Source organism: Oryza brachyantha, chromosome 5 (genome assembly GCF_000231095.2).
Source record: "Oryza brachyantha chromosome 5, ObraRS2, whole genome shotgun sequence".
NCBI classification, from domain to species: domain Eukaryota; kingdom Viridiplantae; phylum Streptophyta; class Magnoliopsida; order Poales; family Poaceae; genus Oryza; species Oryza brachyantha.
Window position 1 is genome coordinate 3,130,094 of NC_023167.2, and position 22,611 is coordinate 3,152,704.

Here is a 22,611-nt window from a genome sequence, read left to right on the forward strand (position 1 = left end):
TTTGAATGGATACTCCGAAAACCATAGACATATATTGTGAAATACAAAGAGAGCGTGTCCCCGTGAATACGTTTAATTCCAAGGAAGCACAGTGTCCATAGAATAAGCTACACCATGGTTTGCTGCAAGTTGCGACACATACACTTGTATGTTTGTGAGTTTTGATTTGAAGTGTTGCTTTCCAACTCGTGCGAGGATGACGAAGATCACACAAACCATGCCGATTTATAAAAATTCGCAAAGATACAAACACAAGAATAAAAACATTTGGTAGCTAATCAATGTCTCGAGCCTGCCACACAGGTGCGCATCTCCACTCTACTAAAACACCACGTGGCATGGTTGCCCGGCATCCACTGTTTCCAATGTATGATGCGGGAGTGAACAAAATAAAAAAAAATTACTTGTGAATATTTTTTTTTATTTTGTCTATAGTTTATTTTTTGATTTACTTTTATATCACTGTAAGAATAATAGAATACGCATATAAATATCTTACCTACAAATTAATTGTTATCATGCTTGTCAAAAGCAAATAGATGAAGCTCCAATTTTGACCTTCCCAAGTATCAGGTGAGACTTGACAAAGAAATCATTCTTTTCAGATTATTCACCATAATATTAAAACATATTATTTGCTCTATTTAAAACCACATTTCTAAAAAAACTAGTACTATGTTTTAACCACTTATTTTAAGCTATCTGTTCAGTTTATTCCTACAATTAAATTGGAGTACTAGTAGATAATAATTCACTCAATAAGTAACAAAAGTACAGTGTCAATGCAATGAGTTGGTCCAATAGCTGGCCACTTTCACCTTCCACTCCACCTTCGAGCAAGTTTAATAGTATGGCGAACAACTAGCTCCAATTCATACATAGCCAATCTACGAGCAAGTATAATAATAGGCTATAAGCCAACTATAGGTATATTTTAAAGAGATAAGAGAGAAGAGAGGTGAGCTACTAATTTGTAACCAGCTACATTGGGCTCTAAGATAAAATGTATGTATGATATGTGGCACCATGCATTAATGTTTTGTAGTTAACTATTGTATGAATTGGCTATTAGATTGACTATAGATGAATTGGAGATAGTAGTTAGCTATACTATTGAACTTGCTCTTAGTCAATTTATACCATAGGTATCTACAAAACATTAATATATGGTCTCACATGTTATATACACTGTCTTCAAACTCGTGTTATAGCTAGCTGTAAATTAGTAAATTAGTAGTAGCAAGTTTAATAGTAAAGCCAACCTACTAACTATAAGCTTATATTATAGTCAAATTAGCTATAAGGTTGGCTATAACTTTTATCTCTTATCTTTGCATTTAATGTAATTTTTTGGAGTTAGTCTATAACTGGCTCTTGTATGAGAGACAACCCCACTTCTTTTTCATTACCTGTTTCCTCCACATCAGCTTATAGTCCACTTATAATCTACTATTATACTTGCTCTTATTCCTCTCTTTTCTCTTCAAAATATGTTTAATCTTAGCTTATAACGTGCTATTTACCAGCTCGCCCAAGAAACGCGGGGTTGGTAGGAGCGGTGACCGGCGAGGTCGCAGGGTCGCTGCAGTAAAGTCCAGCTGCTGCGCTGCGACACCGTTTTTCCGGATCACGCCGTGGAAAAAAAAAAGCTCTCAACTTCCGTTTTCATTTTTAATCCATTTGCTTCTTCAGGTTGATTCCCAGGAGCGGATTGAGTCCGGGAGCCGCTGAAAAATCGTGCCTTTTTTGGTTTGGGTTCCCAAGATTCTTCTCCCCCATCTCTCTGCGTCTTTTCCACGCCACGGCGACGGTGGTTGGAGACTTGGAGCTCCCCGGTGATACCCGTCACCGTCGAGCTTGCCTTTTTTGGGCGTAGGAGCGATTCCTTCTCCGGCCTTGGGTTCTTTGGAGCTGCGAGGTGAGCTGAGCCGATGAGCAAGAGGAGCGGCGGCGTGCGGTTGCAATGCGCGGCGGCGGCGGCGGCGGCGGAGGAGTTGGGGTGCTGCTTCCTCGCGCTGCCACCGGCGGCGCCTCCTAGTGGTGGTGGTGGTGGTGGTAGCGATGGTGGATTCGACCTGGCTTGGACTCTCCACCAGTCGTTCCACCCTGCCTCCGGCCTCTTCGCCAGCGTCGGGCCGCAGGTGGGGGTGGGCTTCCCGGCGTCCTCCTCCTCGAGCGCGCCGTCACCGCCGGACGCTCCCGGAGACCCGTATGTAGAGTACGTCTCGCCGTGTGAGGGTGAGGGTGAGGAGCTGATGGAGAAGGGGAATACGAAGAGGAAATCATTCAAGCTCAAGATCAAGGTCGGCAATCCCCACCTGAAGAGGCTGATCAGCGGGGGGATTGCCGGCGCGGTGTCGCGGACGGCCGTCGCGCCTCTGGAGACGATCAGGACGCATTTGATGGTCGGGAGTAATGGGAATTCGACCACAGAGGTGTTCCAGTCCATCATGGAGCATGAAGGATGGACCGGGTTGTTCCGCGGCAACTTTGTTAATGTCATTCGAGTAGCCCCAAGCAAAGCAATTGAGGTAACTAACTAACTGAATTTTACTGATCCTTGACATCATATTCTTTAGTCAACCAGTGTTTATGGTAATGTGTATAGATGCTGCACTGCCCCTTTTTGTGAGGATACAATGGAGGGTAATTCCGTCGATTGATTTTCTTTTGCAGAACATATAAACACTTTCTTACAAATAATGTGGTAGCTTGTTACAAATCCATGTTCATTTCTTTCCAGTTTTGTATGCTTAATTGTCTGTAAACTGTGTTTCTGCCCTATGCTTAGGGCCTGATGCAAATGCTTAGGTATGTTGTTCAAATAAATTTAGGTATATTTTTATATGGGGCAATTTCGTTCCTACCCCTATTTTATGTTCTAATACTGATTTTACCCCTCTTTTTTAGGGTTTTTGTTTTTGCCCTTGCTTTTTTGAATTGAACGAACTGTTGCCCCTACTTTGGATGGAAGGACTAATGGTGTTAAGGGACATGTTAAAGGACTATTTTACCCTTTCATGAAATTATCATTTTTATCCTTGTTTTTTTGTCACTTGTGTTCTTACCCACTGTTCTAAATCATAGCCAATATACAAAATTAATCACATATAAATTATTCCCCTTGCAGAAATATACTTTCAGTTCTATGTGAAAGTAAATCCTACTCATTGATTTTTGGAGTTGAATGCATATGAAAAACATGAGCAGAGATTTGATGCATATACAGTAAAGTGTGAAATCCAGTGCATCAAATCTATCCACCCAAACATACCAAAAAGAAAGTGCCAACGCACAATACAACATATTCTATACATGAACTGTATTCATCTGGTTGGATTTAATGAAGGCACATGGATTGTACAAAGAAGTAAGTAGCAAAAAAAGGGCGGGGGGGGGGGGGGGGGAGCGAACAAGTGCAAAAAAGAAAAAACAAGCTTGCTGCTGCTGCGTACACAGCAAAGAACAGGTGCAGAAAAAGAAAAAATGCTGCTGCTGCGTATGCACCACCCCGGCGGAGGATAGTGCGGTAGAGGTCGGCCCGGCTGATGACGCCACGGGGGAGGTCGGCGCGGCGGAACAGCGTGGCGGACGACGGCGCAGCTGCATGAGTACTGGGTGCGTGCTTGCATGGGTGAGGGCCAGGCCGACGACGCTGCGCCCTCTCCCCGCGGCCGTGCCCCCCACCCCACCACCGCAAGCCCCGTCGCCGCACCCCCCTCCCCGCCGCCACAAGCCTCGCCGCCGACGCCCACGAGCCGCTGCTCGATCCTAGCTCTTAGCTCTATCTCCCCTTCATTATTTACCACTCCCAGGTACTCAAATCTATTCAGCTCTCAACAGGGCTAACATGGTCATTTATTATTTCGAGAATTAAATTTTTATTTTTTAAACTAAGTATTTTTGTTAACTAACCGTCAACATAAGTTCCATCCAAAATAGGGGCAATCGGTTCATTCAGTTCAAAAAAAGAGGGAAAAAACGAAAACCTTAAAAAGAAGGGGTAAAATCAATATTAGACTTGAAAATGAGGGCAAGAACGAAATTTTCCCTTTTTATATTTTAAGATTAACCCCTGTTACCATAGTAAAGCTGGGTGACTTTTTTTGTCATAGCTTAAATTTGTTGAGCATATTGTGCCATTTTAGTGTTGGATCTCATGGGGCTAGGTTATAGGCCACTATGCTAGCTTTGCACAGTAAGAGAGTTGAAGTTAGTGTAAGCATTGATGTACTTTCTGTTGTAACACCACATTTCATACATTATGTGAACTAATGTATTCCCTGTGCAGAGCTAGATAAAAGTAGTATTGGATTTGACATACAACTCTTATCTTTTATTTATATAAATGGAATTATGATTTCCATATGAAATTGAAAATAGAGTTGGATTTCGTATATAGCTTGTACATTCTTTTCTGTTTTGATAAGTATAGTTGTAATTTGTATATGACATTTTTAAATGTGGAATTTGATTTGATATACAACTTTTAGCTTCTTTTTTTATAGATGCAATTATACTTTATATACAACTACATCGATCGATTTACAATGTTATAATTTAGACCAACTATGGTCGAACAGTCAAAATCTTTCTTTTATTTAAATTAATGTGAGAATTTCAAGCCTTCACAGTAAACATGATGGCTTCTTTTCTTTGTTGTCTTAATAATACTCCATCCATTTTATATTGTATGAATTTTTTATCATACCTAAATTTATCTATTGATCAATGTATATTGTTTATATATATGTCTAGATTCATTAGCATTTATATGAATCTAGGTAATGTTAGAAAATTTTACATTGTGAAACGGAGGTAGCATAATATAATATAGTAAATAATTTCATTTATTTTTTGCCAGTGTAGTGCTACTTTGACCTTAGGGATAATGTGAAAGTAGAAAAATAATAATGACTATATACCAGAAACAAGGAACCGTTTGCAGTTTAGCAGTTTAGCCCACTGCTATGTAAGAATTTCTTGTCTGTTGCCATAACATTCCCTGTTCAAGATGGTCTGAAGATAAGTATCTTGAGAAAGGTCAGGTCTTCATAAATTGCATTTTTTTTTAATTTAAACATAACGGAAACTTGATAGTTGCCTGCTCTTTAGTGAACTACTAGAAACAACGCGCGGCAAATGCTGCACCTAAATACTCTCTCTGATTTTATTTAAATGACATAATTAATTTTTAGATTTACATTTGACCCTTTGTTTTTTTTAATTTTTTTGTCAAATATACAAAATTATAAATCATACCTAAAGTTATTTTAGTATTAAATCAAATCATAACAAAATAATCAATAGATATATTTTTTTAATAAGACAAACTGTTGAACATAAATCAAAAGTCATGTCAATTAAAAAAACTGGAGGAATTATAAAGGTTTATTATGATTATTTATTAGCCAATGATTTTCGATATTTATGATTATTTATTTTTGATAGAATTATAAATTTATAAATTTAACCAAAATAGATAAATAAATACTTTAGATTCAGCTAAAAATAAAAGTTATTTCTACTGGATTTAAAACTAAAGGAGATAAACCTTATCATAGGATTTTGATTAAGATAATTAATTACTTCATGAAATGGTGGGGCCCACTTTCCGTTCTCTCTCGTTATTTTCTTACTCCTTCCTCCTTTCTTTCTCTGCTTCTTTTGCTTTTGTCTTACGACCAGAGCAGCGATGCATCGCAGGGAGAGGGAGCAAGGGCGGGGCGGCCGGCGGCACTGCCTGCCTCGACGAGCTGAGCGACTTTCTCACTCTCTCTCTTTCTCCGGCGCCTCTCTTTCCCTTTCTCTGCCACCGTTCTCGCCGGTTGGAAGGCTCGCCATCAGCTCCTGCCACGTGGCCCAATGACAACGCGAGAATACGGCCAAGTTTCATATATAGAGATTCCTGGTTATTTACTGTAGATTAGACAATAACTCAGCACCAACCTGAAGGCATATACAAGACAAAACTAATTGTCACTTTGTTATCATATATTCATTATATCTGTAATCAAATTATAGCTGTCTCTAGAAAATTTTCATTCCAGAAGTATTGGCTGATCAAACGAATAATTTGATCTTCAGCCAATTGAAATTTTATCTTCGTGTTTCGGTGACCTGCTTCGAATGTCGGGCAACTTATTGCATGGTTCACACAAGGAAAGGTTTCAAGGAAGCTGCAGCCAGAAAGTTCTGATATTGATTTTCTTATCATACTTAAATGTCTGAAGGCTGTAAAAAGGGCTAACTCTCATGCTTACTTACAAACAGACCATATTTGAACTAGGAAGACACCAGGCAGGTCCTTGTATTATTGCTAGCTTTTCTTTAATTTTGTATTTCTTTTATTAAGATACATGTTCTGCACAGGGGAAGGAAAGGGTATTTTATCTTATTTGATAATTGAGTTGAGGGATGTAATATATCCAGTTTCATAGTTGAGGTTTGAACAAAACACAGATAGCTACTGCTTATTTTATTCAAACATGTTGGATGCGCATGGTTTCATGCACCATCTGATGTTTTAGAAAGAAAAAGTCTATTTTACTCCCTCGAACTATTTCATCAAACCACTTAACCCCCAAAATTGCTTTTGGGCTCATTTTATACCCTGAACTATTGAAAATGGTTTACTTTATGGCTTTATGCCATCATACTTCTTTTCTTTTTTGTTTCGCTTTATATAATTTGTATTTGCATTAAAATTTCGTAGGATTGATAGAAGTTGTACAGCTTACCTCTTAACATTTTTTGTATTTTTTTTATCAGTCTACATAGGTTGAGATTGCAAAGTTCAAGTAAACAATCATGAAAAAGTCTATGAACTTTATCATCTATAGCTCTACAAAATTTCAGCTTAAAATATAACTTGTATAAAGAGAATAATAAAAGGCAAAAGTGCCATTAAGCAGTAAAGTGAATCATTCTTAATAGTTTAGGGGGTAAAATGAGCCAAAAGTAGTTTAGGGGGTTAATTGATCCGGGAAATAATTTGAATGAGTAAAATACACTTTTTCTTTTAGAAATATGATAATTTGGGCAATGTCCAATGATGATATATACTACTATGATATAAATGATGGATGTTATACATACATTTCAAACATAAATAGCTAGATGTACATTTATTTATGCACATACATATCTTAATTCTTGTTTGTCCCTTCTTTCTCTGCAGCTTTTTGCTTTTGATACAGCTAATAAGTTCTTGACCCCCAAGCCTGGGGAACAACAGAAGGTCCCACTCCCTCCTTCACTAGTCGCTGGAGCATTTGCTGGTGTCAGCTCAACCCTGTGTACTTACCCTCTGGAATTAATTAAGACACGATTAACAATACAGGTTAGTTTTGTCCTTGTGTCTGGCTCCCTAGAACTACACTCTTTTGACTTCCTGAGATGCAATACCAATACATGAATGTCATATAATGGTTGTGCTTAAAATGTGCAGAGAGGTGTATATGATAACTTTCTCCATGCGTTTGTCAAAATCGTCCGTGAAGAAGGCCCCACTGAGCTGTACAGAGGCCTGACACCAAGTTTAATTGGAGTCGTGCCATATGCCGCGACCAACTACTTTGCCTATGACACCCTTAAGAAGGTGTACAAGAAGATGTTCAAGACGAATGAAATCGGCAACATTCCCACCCTGCTCATCGGGTCCGCAGCAGGAGCTATCTCCAGCACAGCTACTTTCCCCCTCGAGGTTGCACGCAAGCACATGCAAGTTGGCGCCGTCGGTGGCAGGAAGGTCTACAAGAACATGCTTCATGCGCTCCTGAGCATTCTGGAGGACGAAGGTGTTGGGGGACTTTACAGGGGACTGGGGCCAAGTTGCATGAAGTTGGTGCCAGCCGCTGGGATTTCGTTTATGTGCTATGAGGCTTGCAAGAAGGTATTGACAGAGGAAGAGGATGACTGAAAAACGCATCCTCGCTCTCATCAGAGCTCAATTTTGTGACTTTCTGAACTGGAGGCGTCTTCTGGCGTTGATTTGAAATCAAATCATGCTGAAATCGGATGTATTTCATATAGTTCAGGATTTTAACCCCAACTCTGTGGTGTCAGCTTGGCCTGACAAAACTTGCCTCCTTCCCCAGTTTTGCTTCAGGATGTCTTTCAAGAACTGATTTCTGCGAGTTTTATGGAGTGATTGAAACGCCAATGGGCAGTCATAATTCCCAAGTGATGCAACAACAACTATTCTCTGTAATCTGTTGCAACTGTGCTATCAAATGAAAAATTCATCTGATGATTTCTGTGTGCTCGTGGCTTCTGGTTTCTGTCAAACTTTGGATGGTGTCCACCCCGTCGTAAGCTGAACTTCTGTGTAATCACTTCTCGGTGACAATTTCAGAGCTTAATGCCAAACTATCCTACCGTGTCCATCAGTCCATGTCCATACATATCCGGCCTTTCACAGCAGGGCCAGCTGATGGCCCAAATTGTAGCAGGCCCCCATTGGGTACCTTCAGCTTTTAGTGCATCTCAAGTCTGCTTATACAGTTTTTTTTTCTAAGCTAACTATAATTCAATGACGCTATTTACCCTGGTAAAAATCAAAACATGTTGTAAGGTGAAACTAATGGAGTATTATATTACGAAGTAGACTATGCTTAATTAATTGCAAAGCACTACTGTGTGTATACGTGCAGCAAAAGAAGGCTAATTAAACTGCATAGCATAGGAAGCGTCAGGAAGCAAAGGCGTGGTTTTATGATGGATACGGCCGATGCAACGCCACGAGTGTTATATGTTGCTGTTGTACGTAGTGCAGACCTCGCGTGGCGTGGGGTGTCCATCGCATGTGCCAGTGGAACACGTGGCAGACATGGATGGCCGCATGGGCTAGGGTGGACGGTGCCCCTAGGATGACGTGGATCCACGTGTCACTTGGCAACGGTCCGTGTGATTCGAGGGTTTTTTTTTTTACATGGCAAGCCCATAACCAGGACTTTCTCAACCGTCCACCATCTGAATCCATCTTCTCTCTTCGATCTACTTACAATATCGGTCATCGTGGGAACCTCTTCTAATTGGGAGGTACATGCATCTGTTATCTCTTTTATCTGTGTAGCCTTATCGAGAAACGATGAGATCTAAAATCATATTGATCGTAGTAATAAGAATCTCTCCTAATAAGGTGGGAGATACACGCATCTATATATACACGTGTGTGTAGAGGGGACCTGTGTAGATCTTATAGAATAGAGATGAAAATGGTTGAAAGAGAGCTCACTTGAGGCCTTTAACCTAAGACATGATATCCGTTATCATTATCCCTTTGCCATTTTTAGTGTGCATTCGTTGACGCTAAAATTAGCCTTTTAGCATGTGTGTATGACCTAAATTCTTAGAATTCAACTGAAAATATGTGTACCAATCAGTTTGACCCTATAACTAACAATATATAAAACAAGAAAAACACGGTTAAACCTAAAGTAGTCGATCGACCTTTCAGCGGATAAACGCATTAGGCCCAAACCATCATATGAATCCGATTCGTAGGAATTTTGTATATAAGAAATAAATATAAAACAAACCCTATCGGCTATAACAGAGTATAACGAACCATATAAATTATTGATAATAATCTTAGAAGATCGGACTTAGTTCAAGATTGAGATCAATAGTTGATAATATCATCAAGTATTATACCCGTAGGCTTAGGCCGATAAGATTATTTATAGAATTATGCTTGTAGAAGCCTAGTTATTAATTAGTTTAAGAGCTAATTTGTGTGCAACACTAATCAAGTTGATGATCATTAATTATAATCTTAGAAGACCGGACTGAACCAAGGCAGTTTAAGATTGGGACCAGTGAAAACAGGTTCAAACTAATGTTAAATAATTTTAATTCTTAGTTAATAACCCAATAGGAGGTATCGGTCTAATCCTTAACCATGCTGAAAGCAACCCTGATAGATCCGATCGAACCGCGACGTTATAGGATTGGAGTCAACATAAGTAGGATTAAATTAACGATCCGCAGGTTTAAAGATCGAGCCGATAGATCACTAGATAAGTTATTGACTAAAACCCTAATAAAATAATTCATGTATGTGTACAATCTAATCTAAATTTAAAATTAACGGAAAACAAGATTGATCGGACCGAGCCGAGACAAAATCTAACCTAAAGCAATTATGAACTCGGATTAAATCAATAGCACGCATGAGCTGTGATCGACGAATTACAATTACTCTAAACATGCAGTTCAAATGTATACCGTTTACACTATGCTATGATACTAAAAAGTTATAAATTTGTCAAATCTCGGGACTCTAGAGCATCAACTTGACATCTAAACCGTTGCTTCAAAACCGTGTAAATTTTAAAATATACCACTCAAATGATGTCGTACTTGGAAACAAAATGTAAATTACGGAAAATCACGCTGGTACCTGTTAAATCACTTATGAGTTACCTACACGGTACTATATTGCACATTGATGACTTTCTGGCTCTTTTGTAAAATTATCTTTTACCCATTTTATCTATATGAATACTTAAGTATCTTTACCGTAACAAGCTTTAGAGGGAGATTACAAAACATTATCTCGTCCCAAAACAGGATAGGCATGATACCTAAGTGTTAGGTCTGATACACATATGTTACCTAGATATTAGGTCTGATACACATGTATCGGAGCGTAGGCTCCTCGAGCACGAGTCCATGGGACTCCCTTTGTGAGTTCGGCCCAGGGGTGCGGGCTAGATCTCAAAAGCCTCGTCAAAGAAAAGAGAGTAAGGTGGGAGAGATTCAAGGGGGGTCAAGCCCCTTGGTGGGCGTAGGAGAAGTATACAGGTTCAGGCCATCATGAGGCGTAATATCCTACTCCTGTCGCTTGTGCACCGTGTGAGTAAATGAGTTACAAGCTCATGTGAGAATACTTGTCTTCCGCTGTTTTTCATTCCATTGGCCAGGGCCTCCATTTTACTGTAAGAGGACACCACAACGGCCATGGTGTTTTCCTCCTACGGCATGCAGGAGATCATCCTTCTTGGGATTGTTGCTGATGTCGTCGTAAGTCAACAAGCCGCCATACCGCCATCGTTGGGTCCCATCAGTTAGTAGGTGAGGAGTGGGTGGTGCCTCATGTTCGACGCAACAGTCCGAACGGGGTGCCGACGCTCCTCTTGCACGGTCGTCCGCTGCATTTAATACGACGGCAACGCGTGCGAGAGAGACGGGTTATCCCTGCTGTGACATATGTCACTGTGCGGTCAAGGGTAGCCTGTATCTTCCCGTTTTTTTCTCGAGGAAGGGGTGTAGACGAAGGTGTGCGCCTACAGCCGCATTTACTGCGGCCAGGCACATGCCTGCGCCCATCATGAGGGTGATGCGGCGCGCCAGGCGCCCTCCCATCGCCATAAATGAGGTAGTTGGGCGTCGTGGCCGCATCTGACGCGTGGTGGGGCCCCGCAATGCGCAACCCCCCAGGCCGAGGGGGTCGAGGACGGTCCAACCCCTGCGCCGTTCGATCGTGTGGAATCCATTCGGGCCCGACCTACTGGGGGCACGCGGCTTCTCGGGCCCAACCTCCCTTTCTAGCCAGGGATTTTGGTTCGTGGGCCCACGGTCACCATGCGCCACAAACACGGGATGCCTCTGGGCCCATATCTCCGACAACATGTGTTATGTATCTCTCCAAACCTAAAGCTCTACTACGTTGCTATTACAATGAGTTTTTTCCCTTGCAAAAGTTTACAAACCCTTAGATAGGGGCGGAACTACATTGAGCGTGGGGAGTATCAGAAATCTTATCGAAAAAAATTTAGCTATAATTTATCTATTTTTACCCATATATACAGAACTCTCGATTCAATCTTATACGCTCGTAGCAACCTCAACTCAACTAAAAACGCTAAGAAAGCAAATAGCGAGACCTCGTATATTTCACTTCAGCTCCGTCACCGAATCGACTTGAGTTTGAAGCGATATTAAAGAATCCAAAGCCCCGGGGTTCGCGGCAGCGAGAGAGGAAAGAAACACACACCGACAGTGCTTGTCTTCGTGTGATCCAACAACAGACAAATTACACAGGGGATGATGAGCCCGCCAGCTCTCCATCGCTAGATAGCTTAGCCGTGACAGCTTTCTCTTCTGGCGATCGATCCCTCTCGAAACGTCTCGAAGCCGCTAGCTACCCATCCAGGTATTAATCTCTCTCAAACATACGCAGAAACTTACTTAAATTCCTGCAGAATTCACATGAATCGACCTCAGTTTTCAATCCGAGGTGATTACGACATATTTAAAAATTAATTTAAAAAATAAAACTTATATGTGTATTCTTAAAGAACTAAAAGCCAAAACTAAAAATATCTGATAAAAAACAAACTTTAAGTTTAAAGTTGAAAATTTAAATTTTAGCTTATAAGCATAAACAAAAGCCACATGATATGGATCTTTCTTTTTTTTCATCTTTGGCGGCATAAATTAATTACGTATTTGGATCAGTATATACGGCTAATGTATATATATAGTGATTAATTAATTTGGAGGTAATTAAGACTGCCGTGGTGATCGCGGAATGAGCTAGCTAGCAGAGGGGGATTGAGGCAGATGACGTGGATCCCACGTGTCAACTGGCGCCGATCACCGAGAGCCCTATTTAACCCTCCGTCCCGCCCGTGTCTCCTCCATATCGAATTCGATCACTCGCTCTCACTTCATTGCCATTAGAAGCTAGCTTAGCTTAGCTCGCCATCGATCGAGCTGACCCATTCCTCCATCGATCCGTTCATCAGCTGCTAGCTAGCTCGCTCGCTAGCGACCGGCCGGTCAGAGATCAGGGAGTGAGTAGGGAGAAGAGCACGCATCTCTCCGGCGGCGATGGTGAACACGGCGGCGAAGGGCGGCAGGGGAAGCAGCAGCGGGCTGCCGCTGGCGTCGCTGAACCACATCAGCATCGTGTGCAGGTCGGTGCAGGAGTCGCTGCAGTTCTACGCCGACGTGCTCGGCTTCGTCCCCGTCCGCCGCCCCGGCTCCTTCGACTTCGACGGCGCATGGTACACACCACACCCATATATATGTCTTACTCCCTCCGGCCAAAATATAATCGTTTGTGATTATATCTGGCTGGAATTTTTTTTTCTTATATTCTGAAATGAAAAAAAAATATTATTTTTAATTATATTTTGAAACAGAGACAATTTATTTTTGTCGGTGAACGTGACTTAATATTATTTTATCTGGCAGGTTGTTTAACTACGGGATCGGCATCCACCTGCTGCAGGCGGAGGACCCCGACAGCTTGCCGGGGAAAACAGAGATCAACCCTAAGGATAACCACATCTCTTTCCAGGTACGAGAATATGCGTATATTTTTATATAAATTCAAAAACATGTGTCCATTGCATCTCCATCTACGTATATTTATATACTCACACAAGCAGAAAGAAAACAACGTAAAAACAGAGTGAGCTCCATTTGGTTAACTGATCACCAAACAGAGTATGGGCATATTCAAATCACAGATCCACACAAATTTGTATCGATCGGTCGACGCCATTGGGGAATTTTGGAGCTATATATACATCTATCGATCGATCTCTTTCTCTCTCTTTTTTTCTCCTGTCGTGCAAAAGCTAATTTACATGTTCTACACGTCTCTGTTTTGTACGTACGCATGTTAATTAAGACTCGATGCCAGCTTCAGATGCCCAAAAATACTCTTTTCCCTAAAATATAAGTATTTCTAAAAATCATTTTTAGAATTTAAATTTTATGCTAAAACCAGATAACTACTTATCTCATCTATCGCTTCACATTTTATTCCCACTTAATCTCTCATCTCTATCTATATTTTTAGTTATGAAAAAAACACTAGGGTCGTTTTCTCTTAACCATAATCCATACAGCTTGAAAATATCTATATTTTAGGATTTTGGAGTCTGGGCGAGTATATATATGAGTGGTGCACATCACACCCATCATTGACTTGTAATAACATGGGACGACACTGCTATAATTTTGTGGACTGCCAAGGTTGCCGGTATTTTGTCCACCCATGCATATATGTTCCCATGGCTAATTAACATTTTTTCCTTAATTTAAAATAAATGTTCACGTTGTTATAGGTTTTTGTTTTTCTTAATATTCGTGACAAAAATCGGCACTGATAATTATAGTGATATTATAACGATCCCCTCATTGTAAATTTGTAGTTGAAGAATTCATAGACTGTTTTTGCTAAAATCTTGCATCGTAGTTAGGCTTGTGTTCCTAAGATTAGTTCGTTTTCCTCTGTTAGTATTAGGTTGGCAGAATTCTTGCCGTTTTAAAAACAGTGACTTTTATTTGGAAAACTAGTTAGAGAAAAAACTGTGCTAAGAAAGAAAATATCTGATAAAAAGATAGGCATGGTGACACGGAAGAACAAGTGAAATTGGATTTTTATCCTTGAAATAGGTAAGCCTGAATAAATGATCCCGTCTAGTACTTGGCTACGTAAAGCAGCTAATTTCTAGTAAACAAAATGATACGGGTACTAGGGAAACCTACCAGATATTGACAGATGCCCAATAGATTGCCTAGCTAGCAGTACGCCAATCCGTCGTGCAAGGTCAAGAAATTAGTGAGAATTTGATCCGTAGCAGTTTCTGGATGTTCCATGTAAAATTCATGTAAGTAGGCACGGCGAAATTATGAATATCCTTTTATATTTTATGTCTAACTTTATATGCATGAGATATATAAGTAGAAATAAAGAGTAATCTTTACTCGTATCATGGGTTATCCTGATTGATAAATTATGTTGATGAAAATACCTGAATCATATATTGTTTTTTTGATAAACTATGTTGATGAAAATACCTGAACCATATATTGTTTTCTCTCGTGTCTTATTTTATAACATGTTATGTTGTCCTGATACGCTTTGTAGAAGCGTGTGGTTGGTTTCGCATGTCGAGATTATGTTAATAGTTGAATAGGCATTGTTTGGTTTGGTGCTAGAGCTAATAGAATGATATATAGGTGTTACCAACTAGGGGCGAAATATAGAGGGATGTCACTGATTTGTTTTACAGTACTACAGGTGCCTGAATTTGAATTGAGGAATTAATATAGGATGAAAATTAATAAACTCTGGCTAAAATTTTCTTGAGGGGTTTCTAGGAACCTTTTGTACATGGAGCTTCACCATTGTTACCAACGTCTTAGAAGGAATTCATCTAAATTTTTTATAGGGTAGCAACCCAAACCTTTTGGATGCAACATCCATCCCCAAAACACCTCACTCAAAGATGAGTGTGTTAGAACTCTCTAGAAAAAGGACCACATTGCACACATTGGCATGTCCTGTATCACCATGGCATTTTGCATGTCCTATCACACCTTGGCATTTTGCTCATCTAGCTAGACGTCACAGCCGTGTTGGTTAGGTCATCCCCATCGTCCATTCTCATCTAGAGTACACATTGCTTAGCTGCATTTCCACTAAGCTCCCTTTCCAAACCCCCTTTTTATCGAAACCTATCACATGCATGCATTGTGTTGCATGCGTGCTTTCATGTATGTATGTATGCTTTGGTCCCTAATTAATTAAACCCCTCTCAAGTAATGTGACAATTCTCAGGGATACAAATTGGGAGGTGGCATGGAAAGAGGCCAACCAGCCTCCTCTGTTCCAGGCACCAAAACTAATAACATACATATAGTTTCGATAGGTAATCCCTCAGTTCTACGGGATAAGATTTTTTACTCTTATCTTGATTCATATAAATGCTAATTAATATATATATATATATATATTTTTTGATCAATATATAAATTTAGACAAAGACAAAAAAAACTTTACAATAAAGAAATTATATTATATTATATTATTTCACTATAATCTCTAGGTAGCCAACTTACATATATAGATGCATGCATATACACAAGATGTGGGTCTCTTTTCTCGCACTGAATTATCGTTGTTTGTTTCAATGTAGCTTCACATGTCCTAGTATTCTCTGTCTCTGTTGTCTACTTGTCTGTCTCTGTCTCTCTGATCTCTGATCTGTATTGTGGAATAGCGATTATGCTAATGGACAAGCTGATGTTGCATCCCTGTGGATACATGCATGCATGCATACATGATGATGACTTGCAAATAGTTAATTACAAAGGAGATATTATTACAGGCGACTAGTACTTGTGTTGTTGTGTGTGACTGTGTCATCTTATCATTGCATGAACCTGACACGTACGGTGACACCGTTGGATCGTATCCGTTGCTGACTCATAGCACATCAAGATGATATATTGGTGGCAGACAGGCGCCGACGACGATAACGACGCACATCGTATATCACATGAAAATATATTGTTTTTTTCCCGTTACATGATAATGATGATTTTTTGCTCCGATGCATACACATAACACATGTAACATGTTAGGATAATTAACTATTTACACAACACATTTATAACAACTTCTATTAGAAGTTTTCGAGCCCAAGCAGGTATATAATGATGTCTTTCTTGTCCTTTTTTATCCAAACATATGGTGGTATAAAGAAGTCCTAGCCACTGTAACTCACCGGTTTCTGTTATACTCGTCTGTTTCATATCTGAATTTATCTATTCAATATCTGTATCTATAAATATAGATAATACTATATTACATGGTGAAATTAGAATCGTAAAATATAAACATTTGATTTGTAAATTCAGACATATAATATAAGTAACCAAAAATGTGTATATTTTGGAACGAGATCGTACAAGTTTTCTACACTAAACAAACAGAACTATAGAAGATACAAATAAAAATGTAAAATGACCAAGCTGGTTTTGCAGTGCGAGAGCATGGCGGCAGTGGAGCGGCGGCTGAAGGAGCTGGGCATCCCGCACGTGCAGCGCTGTGTGGAGGAGGGCGGCATCTACGTGGACCAGATCTTCTTCCACGACCCCGACGGCTTCATGATCGAGATCTGCAACTGCGACAACCTCCCCGTCGTCCCCCTCGCCACCGACCAGCCGTTCCTCATGGCCGCCTGCAAGAGGGCCGCCGCCGCTGCCGTCAAGCATCAGCAGCAGCAGGCGGCGTCGTCTTCTCCGGCGACGGCGCCGGCGCAGTGCGTGCCGTCCTCGACGAAGGCGATCCACGTCAGCGAGGAGGCACACATCTCATGTGCGTGAACCAGGAGAGATCTGTGTGTGTGGCCGCCATGCAATTAGGGATGCTAGGTGGGCCCGCGCACTGACTCACATGTAGGTCATTTAGTATGCGAGTTAGTTTAAAGAGATTTGCTTCTATCTGACAAAAAGTATCTTGAGATATCGGTATTTCGCGGTACCAAAATATTTCTGATCGTTACATCCTACTTAGCTAGATTTAATGATAAAAAATGATTTATCTTGAGGTACCGGTATCTCGAGATACTTTTTATTAGAACAGAGCAAATCTCTTACTTAAAATGATCTATGTATGGGCAAAATTGGTGGTCCTCCTTCGTCTCTATAATCAGACGTGTATAAGTGATCGAGCTGGTTTGGCGTTTGTATATGAGTCCACCGTGTTGGCTAATGCAATTCCCTTTAATATAAAGAATAAATTAAGTCCAAAAGGATCTTATATGGTCTAACTATAGGTTTCTATTTAGGGTCTGCCCATACATCATATTTTCCTACCGCGCATCTATATCCAATGACTCTAATTAAATAGTTTTAAAATAATTAACATACAGTGGGCTAACATATCTAATTACAATTCCCTTCCATAGCAAGGGAAAATCATAGAAGTTATGTAAAAGTCGATGATATATCGTAAAACTGAATGAAGTCGGTGGCAAATTCTAGAATTGAGCTAAAGTCAGCGTACATAATGTATTTTTCTCTTATAATAATTACATAAATAATTTTTTTACATTTCTAATAAAATTTATGTAATTACATATTATAAATTATTTCTTATCCGTTGATCAATTCTACTAGTATTGCATAACCCGCAGTGGATAAATACATTGGCTGTGGAGCCCAAAACAAAATCCAACACTAATCTTAAAGCATATCAGAAGACCACAGATTTGACAGAAAACATAATCAAAAATATGTCACATAACATTTAGTAAATTTGTTTTCTTTAAACCCCGTGGGTAGAGCTAAAGTTCGTGGAGTCATGACTAGAAAAAAAAAACTCAATTTCATATTGGTTTATGTACCAGTTTAAGTGGGTATTTTGGTATTTAGAAAGTTCAGTGGAAAGTTGTTTGTATATGTATATATGTTTTAAGCTTTTATGCTTGCAGATAAACTAAAAGCAGGCAGTTGTGGAGGCAGGGAAACAAGCATGGGCTTGACTTCCCATGGTTTGAAATTTTGTACTGATTTGTAGCTTTAACAGTAATTTTGTTATAAAAAAAATTCACACTATTGTGAGTGTTTCTGGCTTGACCGTTGTATGCAAATATTACCAAAAGAGGTATTCTCATGTTCTAAAATAAGTACCTCTTGGTTCAAATCCAGGGATGATTGTTTGATTTTTTTTTCTGGCATATTTGTAAAAATAATAATTTGTAAATAAAAAATTTATATACATATTTTTAGCGATCTAAATAAAAACCAAGAACCAAGGTTGTAAAATAAACTCCTATAAAAAATCTTAAAATCAACTCAAAAATATAAATTTTGGTTTATAAGTCTAAGCAGAATAAAAAAACATAAGTCTTTTAAACTACAAGTATCTATAACAAACAGAGGTAGTATTAATTGTTTCCTCTGCCTTAGCTATCAGTTCTGAGTGCGTTTTTACGCCTGCTGCCTATATATGCGGCACTTCGTGGATGTACATGCGTACTTATCTCAGCGAAAGGAAGGAGACAAGAGTGCCTTGGTTCATTGAAAAAAGAAGAGGAAATGAAAGAGAAGCGTGAAAGAAAATAACTCCTCCGTGACAGAAAATGACCTCGGTAGATGACTAGGCATAGATATTTCGGCTGCGTTCTTTTAACGGATGAAAGATTTTTTATAATTATTTAATATTATAAAACGATAAAATTAATTAATATAAACTTGAAAATCTACTTGGTGAGATGCATGATAAATGTGTATATAAAAACTTTTTATTAAAAAACATATCATTTAGCAGTTCAGTAAATGTGCGCGTAAAAGTTGAGAAAAAATATAAGGAAAATCTATATAAACAAATGCAACCTTCGTAGCTAGATTCATAGCCATGCGTGGACAAAATTATATCTAAATTAATTTGGCATGTGTTTCATAGAAAATCTAAGTGTAACTGTAGTTCCGTATGATTTTTTTTAAAAAAATGATATATGACATGGAATATTTTCCATATATTTTTGGATATGGACAGAGGTACTATATGATAGCTTTTCCAGATTTGAATCAATATCATACATGTCGAGTCCTTTTCGTGCTTGCATTCTTTTGCTTAGGGTGTATTTAGATTCCAAAAATTTTTAGAGCAAATGTCACATCGGATGTTTGCCTAGATGTCGAAAAAGGTTTTTGAACACAAATGAAAAAACAAATTACAGATTTCACCAAGAAGCTGCGAGACGAATCTTTTGAGCCTAATTAATCCGTCATTAGCACATGTTGGTTACTGTAGCACTTAAGGCTAATCATAGCCTAATTAGGCTCAAAAGATTTGTCTCATGATTTTTTTCATAACTGTGCAATTAGTTTTTTGTTCCATCTATATTTAATGCTCCATTTATATGTCTAAAGATTCGATGTGATGTTTTTGAAAAACTTTTTGAAACTAAAGATGGCCCTATTACAATGCAAACAACCGGTTAGCGTGCAAAACCTACCAAACACGATTCCAAATATCTCGACCAAAACAATCATAGAAAGGATGGAGAATCGTAGAAAGGATGGAGACAGGGGACGGCCAGTGGGGTAGCCTCTCAAACATTATTTTGCATATAATCATCTAGTTAATTAGAAAATTAAAACCTTAGTAATAGTGCGGTTCTATCTGTAGGACTTATATGAGAGCCTAAGAATAAACATTCGGTCAGAATCGGAAAACTTGATTTTTCAACTTCTGACTCCCGGTTTAATTTTTATATTCTATGGCCACAGATTCGTTAAATATAAGTGATATTTGGATGAGTTTCTGACAGCAGCTCCTCGAAACAAGGCCTTAGATCAGGCCCTCTTATATCTAAAATCCTTACCCACGCCGTTGAATAATCTATTATTATACTTATCGCGTGCAGTTGTTTATCATCCTCCACCCACCATATATTCACCTCGACAACCACGATAGCGTCATCTGCAACTAGGTACAGGGATGTCCCTATCACACCTCTCTTCGACGAACACCGCGACCGCTCCGGTATCCTACACCACATGTACACAAACGCTGGAAAAATATCGCCGGAGCAGCTGACGATGCATCCAACGTGGTGCCTTGTAGATGCATGTTTTGATCGATCCAGTGGCGCCCCCAGGCATGTACATCCAGGCTTGTTGTCGGTAGCATGCATATGCACGGACAAGGTACAACTTTGTTGCTGGGTTGGTTGATGTGAGTGCTGTGTGATGAGGTCCAGGCGCCATTTCTCTTTCAGACAGTGAAGCATGCATATGAGCACTCACAGGACTACTGCCAGTACAAAGTTGGTAGCTAGTAGACATGGACTGCCTGCCTCACCCGTTCAAATTCAAGTCCAAAACCAAACCATTTCAGGTCTCAGGTCTGTAATTTTTAGCGAAATACCATTAAAATCATATAGTTACTCTCTTCGTCCAGTAATGCTCTACTCCTGTTGGGTGTTCTTATATTTTGTGTAGAATACAGGTCGTGCAAGTGGAATTGAAGTTCTTTCTCAGTAGATAGGAGTTTCCCCTTTTTGTGTTTGGCCCATGAGGTGTGGGAGATATCACGAGTACATGTTCAGTGAGTGTTGTTGTGAAGGCACAGAAAAATCACATGGGCAAAGCGGTTAGATGAGTTCAGGCTACACGGAAGCGTAATATTTACTTCTGTATGTGTTCTTATATTTTGTGTAGACCACAAGTCATGTGAATGGAATTGAAGTTTCTTCTCAGTAGTTAGGAGTTTTCTTCCCTAACTCCATAGAGTTCATTTTCTCTATATTACTGCCCGTTTTCTCTTATCTTCGTTCCGTCTTTTTTTCATTGGGCTTGGTCCTTTTATAATACCAAGTAAACACCGCTATGTTCTAGTTCTGGCTTAGGATTGTGCTGCTACATAATCCCCTTTTCTTAATATTTCTTTTCATGGATACACCATTTAAATCACATGTCCATTTCATGTTGACAAGACACACGATGGGATCGATAGCACCAGAAGCCGGTAGGAGTACCATGGGTTCCTATCTGCCCTTGTGAGTCGCACTTCAGTAGTTCTTGCTCATGCCATTAAACTTCTAACCGATGGCCCTTAACTGTTAATGAAAACATATAGCAGGTGGTCGTTAAGCCACATCAACGTATCCGTTAACCATCATGAGCTTGGATGATGATGATGATGGGACATAGCAAGGGGCAGCTCTATTTTCCACACCTATCCAAAGAATAATAGACATCCTCCTGTTGCATTTAATGTTGTGGCGCCATGCATGCATGGCATTGCACACATTTAGCATCAAATGTGATCGGTGGGGTGCCCTCGAGCCTCTCCGACCTCTCCGGCTAAGTTCCTTGTTGCGACACACTAGACGCACCATGCTGGCAGGCACCAGGCTACCCCAACACCTGCTCGCTTCCTAGGGGAGATTAGGGTAGCTTGACCGCTCTTACAGGGTGCCTCAGGTCCTAAAGTGCCATAAGTTACTGATGAGGAAACCCTAGTTCTCATATCCTGAGACTTGGATAAAATTTAAATGAGTCACATGTTCACATTGTTGGATGAAAGAACTTTAATATGGATATAAAAGTTGCTTTCATGAAAATCTTTCATGTTTATCTCTCAAAATAAAATTGAAAATCTCTCATGTTTTGGAATTTGGATGAAAATCTAGATATGGTTTTTGACAACATCAACATGCTTTCCTGGATATGTTGTTCAAAAGTATTACCTCGATTTCCAAATGTGTCACTTTGAACTAACGAGTATATACTATGTTTCATACTATAAAATTTGTTTTAAATTTTTTAGTCAAACATCTTTAAGTTTGACCATATTTATGAAAAAACATAGCAACCTTTTTGAAACAAAATAAATATACCCCCTCCATATTTTAATACTCGATGACTCTATTGACTTTTTGCATACTGCTAACTGTTATTCTTATTAAAAAATTTACATAAATATCATTTATTTTGTTATGATTGAATTTATTACTAGCTATATTTTAAGTGTATCTTACATTTTTACATATTTAAAAAAATAATAGACATGTGTGCTAAAAAGTTAAGGGCGTCATCTATTAAAATATAGAGAGAGTACAATCAAAACATATTTAATGTTAGATTTAATGAAACTAATTTTGTGTTATATTATAGATGTTGCTATATTTTCCTACAATTTCGGTTAAACAAATTTGGCTTTAGAAAAAAGTTAAAATGTTTTATAGTATGAAACGGAGACAACATGACGTGTTATGTCTGTTTAGTGTATTTCTTATATTATTTTCTTAATTAGGGATGTGCGCATCATTCGTAGATAAATGCCGG

The 22,611-nt window shown here is 39.2% G+C and overlaps 2 protein-coding genes across 2 annotated transcripts; both read left to right on the forward strand.

Annotated features, from left to right (window-relative positions):
* Positions 1 to 1,583: 1,583 nt before the first annotated feature.
* Positions 1,584 to 8,256, forward strand: LOC102705914 (adenine nucleotide transporter BT1, chloroplastic/mitochondrial-like). Its single transcript, XM_040524696.1, has 3 exons — positions 1,584 to 2,531; positions 7,181 to 7,342; positions 7,451 to 8,256. Exons 1-3 carry the CDS (start codon positions 1,932 to 1,934, stop codon positions 7,919 to 7,921), a joined length of 1,233 nt encoding a protein of 410 aa, XP_040380630.1. The 5' UTR covers positions 1,584 to 1,931; the 3' UTR covers positions 7,922 to 8,256.
* Positions 8,257 to 12,665: 4,409 nt separating this feature from the next.
* LOC102706197 lies at positions 12,666 to 17,582 on the forward strand. Its single transcript, XM_040524190.1, has 3 exons — positions 12,666 to 13,016; positions 13,207 to 13,312; positions 16,795 to 17,582. The coding sequence occupies exons 1-3, from the start codon at positions 12,841 to 12,843 to the stop codon at positions 17,134 to 17,136; spliced, it is 624 nt and encodes a 207-aa protein (XP_040380124.1). The 5' UTR covers positions 12,666 to 12,840; the 3' UTR covers positions 17,137 to 17,582.
* The last annotated feature ends 5,029 nt before the right edge of the window (positions 17,583 to 22,611 follow it).

Bases quoted from the DNA above. Each gene is read 5' to 3' on its own strand.
- LOC102706197 (XM_040524190.1), top strand. From the start codon at position 12,841: ATGGTGAACACGGCGGCGAAGGGCGGCAGGGGAAGCAGCAGCGGGCTG. The intron at 13,017-13,206 runs GTACACACCACA...TTTATCTGGCAG, and splicing joins TTCGACTTCGACGGCGCATG to GTTGTTTAACTACGGGATCG. The intron at 13,313-16,794 runs GTACGAGAATAT...CTGGTTTTGCAG, and splicing joins ATAACCACATCTCTTTCCAG to TGCGAGAGCATGGCGGCAGT.
- LOC102705914 (XM_040524696.1), top strand. From the start codon at position 1,932: ATGAGCAAGAGGAGCGGCGGCGTGCGGTTGCAATGCGCGGCGGCGGCG. The intron at 2,532-7,180 runs GTAACTAACTAA...CTTTCTCTGCAG, and splicing joins CCCCAAGCAAAGCAATTGAG to CTTTTTGCTTTTGATACAGC. The intron at 7,343-7,450 runs GTTAGTTTTGTC...TAAAATGTGCAG, and splicing joins AGACACGATTAACAATACAG to AGAGGTGTATATGATAACTT.